At 48.5% G+C, this 12,919-nt stretch overlaps 1 protein-coding gene across 4 annotated transcripts in view; it reads left to right on the top strand.

The window, feature by feature from the left end:
• The window catches only part of ABLIM3 (actin binding LIM protein family member 3), a 111,893-nt gene that overhangs the window by 86,322 nt on the left and 12,652 nt on the right, over nt 1-12,919 (top strand). For 2 of the 4 annotated variants that reach the window (XM_058677278.1, XM_058677275.1), the window contains 7 exons: nt 2,599-2,754; nt 4,353-4,382; nt 4,850-4,979; nt 7,472-7,519; nt 9,858-9,992; nt 11,107-11,171; nt 12,335-12,482. In XM_058677278.1, coding sequence (XP_058533261.1) covers nt 2,599-2,754; nt 4,353-4,382; nt 4,850-4,979; nt 7,472-7,519; nt 9,858-9,992; nt 11,107-11,171; nt 12,335-12,482 — 712 coding nt within the window. The remainder of the gene's footprint in view (nt 1-2,598; nt 2,755-4,352; nt 4,383-4,849; nt 4,980-7,471; nt 7,520-9,857; nt 9,993-11,106; nt 11,172-12,334; nt 12,483-12,919) is intronic. The other 2 variants (XM_058677276.1, XM_058677277.1) reach the window with 2 other exon arrangements.

The following is a 12,919-nucleotide window of genomic DNA, read 5'->3' as shown; positions in this document are numbered from 1 at the left end:
TCTTAGGAGCGAAGCATATGACAAATGTTAATCAGAACATTCTAAAAACAGCTTCAAGTTTTACTAAATAAGTAAATGAATCCACCTGTCTCCATTTGGGAGCTGCCTTAACAGGATATTGGTTTAATTTGCACACATACTAGATATTTGATATTGAAACGGAATCATTAGTAACCTAGAGCATGTGGGGTCTTTTCAAACTCCATCCCCCAATGGCTTCTATAATCATCTTTTTTTTTAAAGAGTTATTTATTTTTATTACAAAGTCAGATATACAGAGAGAGAGAGAGAGAGAGGAAGATCTTCTATCCGATGATTCACTCCCCAAGTGAGCCGCAACGGCCAGTGCTGTGCTGATCCGGAGCCAGAAGCCAGAAACCTCCTCCAGGTCTCCCGCACGGGTGCAGGGTCCCAATGCATTGGGCCGTCCTCGACTGCTTTCCCAGGCCACAGCAGGGAGCTGGATGGGAAGTGGAGCTGCCAGGATTAGAACCGGCGCCCATATGGGATCCCGGCACATTCAAGGCAAGCACTTCAGCTGCTAGGCCACTTTGCCAAGCCCCTTCTATAATCATCTTCAAGTGATTTGACTTCAGCCAGTCCCCCATGTTTTCCTACTTCCTTTCTGGATAGTTTTGTTAGAATGCCTCTGAGCAGTCAGTGTGCCTCCAGACCCAAGACCAAGTGGCAGCCCTGAAAACAAGGTGGCTATGAGAAGTATTTTGCAGGTTAAAGTGTCAAAATGAATAATTATGGGTCAAGATGAGTCTGTAAAGTGCCAAGAGTTCTCTAGGTCAAGATCTAACATCCCAGGAGAAGTCAAGTGGACTGTCTTAATAAGGTTCCCTTTACCAGCACACTCCCAAACTGGCACAGACATGGTGTCTGTTCAGGTCAACTCTGGCAGAAACCAGATGTCACACCTCAAAGCATTCAACTAAGGGAGGGTTGAGTGAAGGGACCATTTACAAAGAGCTGTGCACAGGGCTAAGGGGACCCGCAAGAAGTCAGAGTCCCCCAGATACTGCAATTGCAGATATTATTCCTGGTTCAGATCTAATGAGACAAGAGAACAGCGCTGCCAGAACAGGCAAGAGCTGGAGCTGTGGAAGAGCAGCTGCCAGGCAGCAATCATGCCCAACCCAAGCCATGCAGGAAGGCTGCCAAGAGTAGGTTCACCTGCCACCTTCTCCACTCTCTTTTCAAATCTCTTCTGGTGTTTCTCACTGGCCAGACCCACCTAAAACCCAGAAAGAGAAGCTGTGATACAGGCCAGGAGTGGCTCAGGGCACAGACTGGGTTAGGAATAGTGGATGAAGATGTAGAGGCAATAGAGAATGAAGAGCCGGTGCCTCAGTAGCAATGGGATGAGACAAGGACAGAATAGTGAAGGAGCTTGGAATTTTTTTATAGTGAGATTTTAAGGTATTATGAATACTACTCCCTAAGGGAAATTGGCCCTGAGACTTTACCTGATCCCCATGGATTTGGGAAAACATTATAAGAATACCAGTTAGCTACTTCAGAAAGTCTGTGGTAAGTGGAATTTAAAAGATACATTTATTTTGTCACAAAAAAATATTTCATAACTTATGTTTTCCATGAACTTCTTGAAAATCCCTTATATGCATGGATTTCAAATTTTTTTGCACCCAAAGCAAACATTTTTTAATTCCATTTCCACAAATTTTTTTAAGGGCCCTCACACAGTCTTCTCAGGTTTCCTATTTAGCAGGTTCCTTTTTTTTAAGATGTATTTATTTTTATTGGAAAGGCAGATATACAGAGAGAAGGAGAAACAGAGAGAAAGATCTTCCATCTGCTGGTCAACTCTCCAAATGGTCACAATGACCAGAGTTGAGCCAATCCGAAGCCAGGAGCCAGGAGCTTCTTCCAAGCCTCCCACTTGGGTGCAGGGTCCCAAGGCTTTGGGCCATCCTCTACTGCTTTCCTAGGCAACAAGCAGGGAGATGGATGATGAGTGGGGCAGTCAGGACACGAACAAGCACCTATATGGGCTCCCAGCGCATACAAGGTGAAGGTTTCGCCACTAGGCTATCACATCGTGCCCAGCAGGTTCTGTCTTGACTGACTACACCAGGACCGCCAGGTTTTTGATCCAGGAGAGAAAGATCCTGGTTGAACACAGGCCACCTGCAGGAAAGGACCATTTTCCTCCTCCAAGATGCTGTGAAAAGGGGTGTCTTCATTGTGTGGGGTTGGAAGGCATTAGCACCCAGGCTGTGTAGTTCAGACTGGATTCAAACATACTAGTTAAGGGATGCAAGTTATGCATATAAGTATAAACTTCAGTTTCCTGGCCTGGAAAATAGTAACAATACTGATAGAGATATTATGACTTTAGTAAGATAATTCCTGTACAGCAAACAGGATGTGCTCCATAAATGATAAACCCTGTTGAAATGGATGGCTCCTGAGCCATGCTGATTCTAACATTCTACAAGTCTTCTATTTGATCCTAACATTTTGTTTTTAGTGGAAAATGGGGAAACTCGTTCCTCCTGTACCTTGTTTTTGCTTCCTCTCTTTTCCCTTTTATCTTTCTACTTCTTTCCTGTCCGTTTCCCTCTTCCCCAGGCTAAAGTGGATAATGAGATCCTTAATTACAAAGACTTGGCAGCTCTCCCCAAGGTTAAGTCCATCTACGAGGTACAACGCCCTGACCTCATTTCCTACGAGCCTCATTCCCGATACACGTCCGACGAGATGCTGGAGAGATGTGGCTATGGAGAGGTATTGGGTGTTGCCCTTTTCTCTGGGGCTGTTTGTACATGAGGAGGTTCCTCTGGGATCACAGATGGCTTGACCTCCTCAGGGTTGGCCCCTAGACCCTTTTAAACTGGCATTTATAACCAGCGTTTATAAATCAAGAGATTGCTTCCAAAAATCTAGCTTTCTGGTTTTTCTTTAAAAATCAGAGCTAGCCCTGTTAAATCTGTATTTTCATCATCTGGAGGTGGGTCGCAGCGCCCCCTTATAGACAGGACGTAGGCTCCTCATTCTCCCCAAACTCAACCAGTCCCTGTTAATCCCAGCACAGGAGCTGGGAGTTGGTGACCACTCATTGCTTAAGCTGTTGTTTTTTCTCATGCTGGAGAAATTTTCCTCAGACTCATCTGCTCGCCTCACTGGCCATCTAGGCTTACAGTCTCTCATTAGGCAAGTTGTCTGGCGTTCACGCCTGGCCTTAAGCTCCTGTGTTCAGAGCAAAGCACCTTCATAAAGACTTGGCATCATATGGTTTTTGATGTCCTCAAGTGGTTGCTACACAAGAGAAAGCATTTTTAAAGGAGGTAAGGTGGCCATTACTCAGGAGATCTGGCCATCTGTATCCCAGGAGATTTCTGACCCCATCCCTTACCCCTGAGCTGAGGATACTTGGGAGCAGAAGGAACCCTGGCCTGATGGTCAGGGACCAAGGTGCCTGTCCTGGCTCCACTGGACTTGGCCTGTGACCTCAGGCAAAGCCCCTTCCGCACTAAATGCACTGGGATTCTATTTGGCTGGAGGTCAATGCTAAGCTTCTCTGAGTTCTGACCACTGAAATAAATCATGCAGGGCCAGGCAGGTTGTAGGTGAGGTGTCTGGTGGAAGCTGATTGTCCTGAAGTTAGAGATGACAAAGAAGACACACAGGCACCAGAATCCCCCAGATGTTTTGTTTCACTCCCCAAAGTGTCTTTTAAATTATGACGATTAATGGCTAGTGTGTAAACATGAGATTTCACATGAGACCTTGTGACTTGTCTTGGAAAACGAAGCAGCAGGCGAAGGCAGGCAAGGCATTCTGGCAGATCCTGGGTTTCCTGAAGAGACGTGGTAGCTGCTCTCTGCTCAGGACACTAGCTCCTACTGCAACACCCACCAGTTCAGGCTCTGCAGTGATGGCAGAAGCCTGGCTTTTGCCTGTCTGTACATTTGGATTCCCTGCCCTGGCATTGACCTTGTGATCCACAGCAGGGGTCATGAGCCAAAAGAGAAGGGGAAGGGCTGTGAAGACAGCTCTGAGCTGCTAGTGGAGAAGCCAGGGCCAAGTCAAGAGCTTGCTGCCTCCTCTACAGAGGCCCTGAGCAGCCCTGAGATTCACATTCCCTCCCTGGGCCCTGGTTTTTCTATGCATGAAAGGAGGATGTAATCACCAAAGTTCCTAACTCGTATTAGCAGCTGTGACATTCTGCACTTCTCAAGGAACAGTAATCTGGAGAGCAGCACCCAGGAGCAGCTGCAGGCCCTCTCTTTGCTGAACCATTTAACCACACTGTGTCTTCCTCTTGCCCTCCTCTCTCTCCTTTTGCTCCCTCCACGGCTGACTCCAAACTCTTCACCTCTAAGTCGCTGGGAACCTTATCTCCCTACTCTCAGGTAATTATGTTGGTATATATAAGGTGGAGGAGGCATTATATCTAATTGTGTCCTGATGTCAACCAAGAAGACCCCTGACTTTATACCCTCCCCCGCACCCCAAGGGGCCTGAGCCTTCACTCAATATGGTTCCCCCAACCCAGGTTAAGACCAAGACTTACCAGCTTCAGAAGACATATCAGGTGCATAAAAGATGGGAACAGTAGGGGAGAACCCATGTGCCCTTTCCTACCAGAGATGGCCTCCCTCATGCTCCTGATTTCTGACCAGGATTCCAGGGATGACCCAGGGTTAAAGAGCAAGGGCCAGTGAGTCAAATATTAAGGCCCTGAAAATCCTCTGCCACCCACCTCAGGCTGTGCATGGAACTCAGGGAGAGGGTCTCAGTGTTTATGCCTCAGCTTTTGGAACTTCCTACTTGGTCCTTGGGCAACAAGCCGTGCTAACAGCCCTTCCTCCTTCCCCAGGACATCTATGAGAACCTGGACCTCCGGCAGAGACGGGCCTCCAGCCCAGGATACATCGACTCCCCCACATACAGCCGGCAGGGAATGTCTCCCACCTTCTCCCGTTCACCCCACCACTACTACCGCTCTGGTAAGGAGGGGAAAACCCCAGATATAGGGAAAGAGCCTGGGGTTGGAGATGGACAGTGTAGTGACCTGGAGCTCTGCTGCCTGGGGCACAAGACCTCTCCATAATCCAGGGTCTCTCCTTCCCAGCATGGCCCTGTGGAGGCCTGTGGTCACCCAGGTCACTGACTCAGTCCCTGGGATGTCCTGGGAATGGAGACGGGGATGGAGAGGGAGACTGAGAAACATCTGCAGACTGAGTGGCAACTTCCAGGAGAGGGTTGGAGAAGATACCTTCCTCACCTTTGGCCTGCCCTACCCAGAGAAGAGAACTGGAGGCCAGAACAGCTGTGTGCTGACCTCCACCCAAGGACCTGGTCCCTCCCAGTCCAGGTGTCCACCACTGCTCTGAGTTATGGGTTCAGCTGGTGTTTGGATGGAAGAGGGGAGCCATCAAGGGAGGGCCCTGGATGGCAAGGGGCAAAGAACTAAGAGGGACAAAGCTGTCTTCTCAAACTCAGTGGAGTTAACCCCCATACTCTTACTTTGGGGTCCAACAAGGACACAAGGCCAAGCTTGCTGCTGCCAACACAGTGCATGAGAGCACATGCTGCTTCCAGCACCGGAGCCTGAGCACGCTGGGCGCCAGCCCCGCACCTGTCCTTGCTGCCATCACTTCACTGCTTCCTTAACTGCACTGCATTAATGCCTGTTCTCTCTGTGCCTCTATTCTCTCTGGGGACCACTGCCTGCATGCTCCAGGGCCCGAGAGTGGCCGGAGCTCTCCATACCATAGCCAGTTAGATGTGAGGTCCTCTACTCCGACCTCTTCTCACCAGCCTCCCAAGCACTTTCACATCCCAGGTAGGCACCACTGGCCTGGTAGTACCAGCGTGGGTGCATGCTCTGCGGGGCGGCCGGGCACCTGAGCCACCAACTTCATACTGCCCAAGCATTGAGGAGAACCGGCTCCTGGGAACCCTCTAACCAGCCTCCCCAACTAACCCCACCTTCTATCCACCCCCATGATAGTCCAGCCTTGGTCAGGACACAAGGAAGTGATCACAGAAAGAAAGGAGGCAGAAACCAGCAGAAGCCTGAACGTCTAAGGGTCTTTATAAAGTGCAAAGATAACATGGGATGGGGGGCTCCAGCTTTCTTTAAAGATTGATTGATTTTTATTTGAAAAAATGCAGATGCAGATACAAAGATGGAAAGAGAGAGAGAGATCATCTATTTACTAGTTCACTCCCCAAATAGCCACATTTGGCCAGGGCCAGGCTAGGCTAAATCCAGCAGCCAGGAACTCCATCTGAGCCTCCCACATGGGTGGCAGGGATCCAAGTACTTGGGACATCTCTGCTGCTTTCTCACATGCATTAGCAGGGAGCTGGATCTCAAGTGGAGCAGACAGGACTTGAACTAGGACTCCGATATGGGATGCAGGTGTCACAGCTGGTGGCTTAACTTCACAGCACTGGACCCCTGGGCCATGGGCTTTTACAGCAAAGCTTCTGGGATTGAGTGTCAGTTCTATTGCTTAGAAGTTTCTGATCTGGGGCCAGTTACAGTTTCCCTAGGTTTCGGTTTTCCCAGCTGTCCAGCCAGGCACTGCTCTGGGCTCTGGGGGTGTTGCCATGCTCACCCCAACCTCAATCCTGCCTTCATGGTATGGTATTCTGCTATAGGGAGAAGGATTAGAGAGAGGGATCAGAAAGAGGTAAACAAATAGGGGAAAGGTCATGGAAGATAGCAATGGATGCTTTAAGCACTATAAGGGAGGAGTGTCATGTAACAGTGATGGGGTAGGAAGCTCAGGGTTAGATGCAATGGTCTGAAAGGGTTTCTTAGAGAAGGAATATTAAAGCTGAAAGACAAAAAGGAATCAGCCAGAGGGAACAGCAAGAATGGTCTGAGGTCAGAGGAAGGCAGGGCCTAGATGACTAGGCAGGTGTGATTTGCATGAAGTCCCATTCTGAGTTACAACAGGCAGGCCTAGGGCCAGACTCTGCAATGAATTTTTCACTCCCCACTCACTTTCCTCCCAAGAGTGTGTCCTGCAGTTTCATCCAATTCCTTCTCAACTTCCCCAGGGGGATCCCCCTTCTGTTTGGGAGGGAGGGGGCAGCAAGTATGCTGACTCCTAGCAGTAGCATCCTGCATGCTTCCACATGGAACCAGGCATGACCACCATGTGAAGGCAGTAGACACTGTCCTGCATGGGGATCTGCTGAGCATGCACCCACCTGTGCCTGCATGCCCACCACGTGTTCCATATCCCCTCCTCAGCACCACCTGTATCCATCCATTCCCCTCCTCTACCTGATGTGGAACCTGTTGGGGTGAAGCTGAAAGCTCAGCGTGAGAAAAGAAAGTCCCCCAGTGGAACATTGGTGGCCCTGTGTAAAAAAATGGCTAACTGTCTCTCTTCTCAGACCAACTGACCAAGTACTATCTCCCCCTCCCCCTTTTTTTCTCTATCTCTCCCCCACTGTCCCTTCCTGACCTTTCTGGCAGCTGGAGAAAGTAACATCTACCGGAAACCCCCGATCTACAAGCGACATGGTATGGTCAAGAAGCAGGCCAGGTGGGGAGGGGGGCAGTTTGCCATCTATGCAGATGGTTCCATACAGGTCACCAGGAGCAACATAATCCAAAGATGCAACTTGATGTTCCTCGTTGCCTGTTCATTAGTCACTCCGGGTTATACAAGCAAAGGGGCTCAGTGTCATTTCAAAAGCTCAAAAAGTATGCCATCCTTTCCCATCACCTCCCCAACTCTACCTGAGCTGCTGTCTGCAGTCCTGTACCTATGATCAGAGAAGTGCTTGTCAGATGAGCACACCTCTAGGAGAGTCACCTGAGCCATGGATACCAAAAATATGTTCACTGGAATCCCATGGGATACATAAGATTCCTGGACCCTACCCAATTTCCAGAATTAGAGTTTTGTATTTTTTTAAAGGTTTATTTTTTTAATTGGAAAGTCAGATATAAAGAGAGGAGAAGAGACAGAGAGGAAGATCTTCCATCTGATGATTCACTCCCCAAGCAGCTGCAATGGTCAGAGCTGCACTGATCTGATGCCAGGAGCCAGGAGCTTCTTCCAGGACTCCCATGCAGGTGCAGGGTCCCAAGGTTTTGGGCCATCCTCAATTGCTTTCCCAGGCCACAAGCAGGGAACTGGATGGGAACCGGGGCTCATATGGGATCCCGGCGCATGCAAGGCAAGGACTTAGCCACTAGGCTACCATGCCAGGCCCAGGTTTTGTATCTTTAACAGTTTCTCTGGGTGACCCTGACGCCCAGCCTAGCCTAGAACCATTGCTCTAGCTGTAGACAGCCACTGCCTCCTGAGAATGAACACAGTCTTGGAGAGGTGGTGCAAATGAGAAAGGAGCAGAGAGTCACGTCATTCTCATACTTTTGTTCAATGGAGTTTCTGAAAAAATGGTCTGTGGGCCTTATATACCTGAGAGCCAAACTAAAGCAGCATATTCCCTGCCCCTCTGTGCCCTAGATTCCCTCGATCAGAAATACTGGGCTTGTTGCCCAAGAATCTGCACTCTAACTGGCTTTGTCCATAACATCCACCTGGGTCTCTATGAGTACCAAGTTCCTCATCACTGAGATTGCCTACTCATTTTTGTAGAAAGCACTTAGTGTGCCTTGGTTGAATAAGCCTCCCCCTCCCTGTGTGGACACAGAGGAGTCACCTGTGCAGTGCTGCTTCCTAGCAGGTCTGATTGAATATCAGAGGAGATATCACGAGCTGAACCAACCCACTGGTGGAGGGAGCAGCACAGCAGAAATAGTGGCTCTACATGCCAGTGACTTTAGACAAACATTCTTGGTCTCAGACAGGACTCATCAGTTGTCCACACATCCCTGAGTGACCACAGAAAGACACCAACCCTGATACAGGTAATGCGGCTTTGTATCCAGAAAAGGCTCCTAGTCCCAAGCATTTCAGCCCTTCACAGTACTTTCCAGGTGGGCTCTGAAGCGCTACACCAAAGCAGATAGATTCAGGAAGACTATGAGTGGAGGTGGGGTGCATAGACAAGAGGGTACCAGAAATGGCCAGAAGCTAAAGCTTCCCTCTAGCCATCCCTGGGAAATTGCAGAGAGCCATGCCCACCTTGTGCCCTATCAGTTATCACCAGGACTCAGGTCACTCTAAAGTCACTGCCTTGCATAAGTACCTGAGCCTGAGGTGGGATTACTGATCACCCCCCACCACAGACTTGACTTCAGATGGAAACTTTGCACCTGAACCAGCAGATCAATTCTAACACAGATGAGGAAACTAAGGCAAAAATGGGGCAGGATTTCTGGCAGAGCTAGAACTTGAATTCCCACTTTACTGTCTGGCTATTGGGTGCTCCTTCCTTTAAGTCCTGCAGTCTTTTCAGAAAGGATATGGTTTTTCAGAATGTGGATAAAAGGTTGACCTGAATCAGCACACATTATAGCCCGGAATGGCAACTCCCAACTCAATGTGGCTCAAATTCTTAACCAGGCAGGCTTATAAAGGGCTAGGAAGTTAAGGTCTGGGGCTTGCCTGGAACCTATCAAGTCGTACTTTGAGGAGACACAGCCTCAGAGTTCACTCAGAAATAGACCTTGAAGTCCCTAGAATAGGCTGGAAGGAGCCCTGGGCTGGGCCCCTGCCCAGTTCTAGCACAAACTCTCTTTAGATTCCTAAGAGCACAATGAGGAGCTGACCCAAGTATTTTCCAGCTCCAGTAGTCCATGTCCCATACCCTCCATTCAGAGATTCCTGACTTCAAAGTAGCCTCACTGCCCCAGACTGGAACCTGGCAGAGATCAGGAAAAGCATGCACTATTCTGGTCAGGACACCTGGCCTTCCTGAGAATGCTCTCCTTGGGTCCTTTGCAGGTGATCTGTCTACAACAACCAAGAGCAAAACAAGTGAAGACATCAGCCAGGCCTCCAAGTACAGTCCAGCTTACTCGCCAGACCCCTACTATGCCACAGAGTCTGAGTACTGGACCTACCATGGGTCCCCTAAAGGTAGTATCCCCATGGGCCCCTGGAGCCTAAGCTCATGTTACCCGTGGCCAAGGATTCAAAGGTCAGGACAGTCATCCACTCTTTCCCACCATCATTCTGTTTGAGAACCTTAGAGACTGCATAACTGAGGGTGTTTATCCATTCAGCAGCATGAATTAAAGAGCCCTCCAGGACACAGGAGGAGCAAAATAGACCAGATCCCTGCCCTAGTAGAGAAAGCATAGGTCCCAACCAGGAGAAAGAAGCACAGGTTCAGGGAGCTGATGGCAGGAGCCATGCTGTCCAGCTGAATGATAACAAAAGCTTCTCAGATGGAGAGTCTCAACTGCCACAGAGGTACAATAAGGATGTGACCAGCAGAGAATGCAAAAACACATCTGTAATGACACAAGATGGGTGGGTGGAGCCACTTAGAGGAAAGGCTACACTACCATTTAGCTTGAGCTTAGAGGGAGAAGAATGAGGCAGTGAGGTGCGGGGTGGGGAGGCAGCAGGTAGGCGGGGGAGGAGGTCCCTTGGGGCCTTGAGGGTTCAGGTAAGGATTTGGGTTATTATCCTCACCAGTGAGAAGCTACTGAAAGTAGCAACATAGCCACATTTGTGCTTTTGAGAGACCACTTTGCCTGTAGGCAAAAAAAAAAAAAAAAAAAAAAAAAAAAGGCACGGGAGGTGGGGTGGGCTTGAGGGATAGAAACAGAGGATGTGGGACAATGGAAAGTATCCAGATGGGGGATCTTAATAATCCACTACCCTATCCAGTCAGATAACTCAAACTGTTAGTTTCAAGTAGAGAGAGGAATTTGCATCAAGATTCACCTCAACACAGAGTTGGCCAGGGGACTCTTCTAAGCTTCATGGATGCTCAGAGCTGAGTTCTTCATTGCCCTCTTACCATTTAGAAAAGGAAGTAAGCCACAAACACAGCTGCCACCCAGAGTAGATGTGATCAGCACCCATGGAAGACAGGTCTATCCTCAGGCTGCAAAGGTGACAGAGGATCATAGAGGCGACAGTTACAACACCACAAAGAAAGAAAAATCAACTCCCAGTAGCTAAAGCCAGGGCGGGTGAGTGGGGAACAAATGCAGAGCTGATCCCGTCTGTCCTTCTGCAGTACCCCGGGCAAGAAGGTTCTCATCTGGAGGAGAGGAGGATGATTTTGAGCGCAGCATGCACAAGGTGAGAAGGCTACAGGGTTCACCACGGAGAAGCTTTTCATTTATGAGTAACAGAACCCAATGCAATGCAAAGTGTTGCATACTTGCAAAGTGAAATGGTAGAGTTCATTTCAGGAATGAATGATTTGGCTGCTCAAAAAAAATGTCATTGTGAAGCTGCCTTGCTCTTTGCTTGTGCAGCTGGCCTCTGACAAAGCTTCACACTCAGACATGTGATTTTCATATGATGGTATGCTACGAACCTTCCTACAGTACTGGTGGGCATGTAGCTGGTGACACTGCTACTGTGGAAAACAGCTTGATGATTGCTCAAAAATCTAAACACAGGACTGCCATATGATCCAGCAACTCTACCCCAAAAGAACTGAAGACAAGAACTCAAACACATAAGTAGACATGCATGTTCACAACACCATTAATCATAATAGTCAAAAGGCAGGAAGAAGCCAAATGGCTTTTAACTTGTGACTGGATAAATAAATTGTAGCATATCCATACAATGTGATGTTATTCAGTCATTGCCAAGTACATGAATCCCCCAAAATATTGTGCATAGTGAAAGAAGCCAGATACAAAACTACATGTTGCTTATTTCCTTTTGTATGATGTGTCCTGAATAGGTAAGTCAATAGAGACAACAGGTAGAATGGTGGTTACTAGAGGCTGAGGACAGACAGGAGTGGGAGTTGACTGCTTAAAGGACACAGGGTCTTCCTTTGGGTAATGAGGACATTTTAGAACTAGACAGAGGTGGTAGCGGCACAACACTGTGAATATACTAAATGCTACTGAGTTGTTGAACGTGGCTCGTTTTAAATTACATTATTTTCACACACACTTGTTTTCAAAAGGGTGACTATCTGTCCATCATTTTGCCAATCATGTGACCATGACAATGACTCTGTCATCAGCCAGGCTGCTTTCTTGTGCCCACCCACCACCACCCACCACCACAGTCCAACCCAGACCTCCCTCAGAATTGCCTATAAAATAGATGATAACCCAAAGGAAAACAAAGGACTAACATAGAGGCAGGGATGCTGGGAAAGCAGAAATGACACAGGCTTACTGCTGGGGGTCTGCTTACTCAGCCTTGCCTGTGCCACGGCCATCTCAATGTACTTGCTTCCTTCTGACTTCATTGTGCTCCTCTCCAATGCCCAGCTCCAGAGTGGCATTGGTCGGCTGATTCTGAAAGAGGAGATGAAGGCCCGGTCAAGCTCCTATGCAGATCCCTGGACCCCTCCTCGGAGCTCCACCAGCAGTCGGGAGGCCCTGCACACAGCTGGCTACGACATGTCTCTCAATGGTTGTAAGTACTGCTTTGCAGGCTCCAGCAGATAGGACCACCTTCCTTCACTCCCAGCTGACATTTGAGGCATGTTCCCTTTGAGCCTAAAACCCCAGCAGGCACAGCACATACATATATCTGTTCTTTTTTTCCATACAACAACCCTTAGCAATGCTGCTGTTATCACCCCCACAGTTTACAGATAGGTAACTAAGACACAAAAGCCTCTGGAACTTACCCAAGATCCATTCAGTTATAAGCAGTAGAACTCACTGGCTCCAGTGCCCTGCCAGGTTTTTTTTTTAAGATTTATTTATTTTTTATTATAGTCAAATATACAGAGGGGGAGAGACAGAGAGGAAGATCTTCCATCTGATGATTCACTCCCCAAATGACCGCAATGGTCAGTGCTGTGCTGATCCGGAGCCAGGAGCCAGGAACCTCCTCCAGGTCTCCCA

This window comes from Ochotona princeps, chromosome 19, assembly GCF_030435755.1.
Source record: "Ochotona princeps isolate mOchPri1 chromosome 19, mOchPri1.hap1, whole genome shotgun sequence".
NCBI lineage: Eukaryota > Metazoa > Chordata > Mammalia > Lagomorpha > Ochotonidae > Ochotona > Ochotona princeps.
The sequence above is the reverse complement of the archived record's forward strand: the minus strand, read 5'-3'. Positions and strand labels throughout refer to the sequence as shown.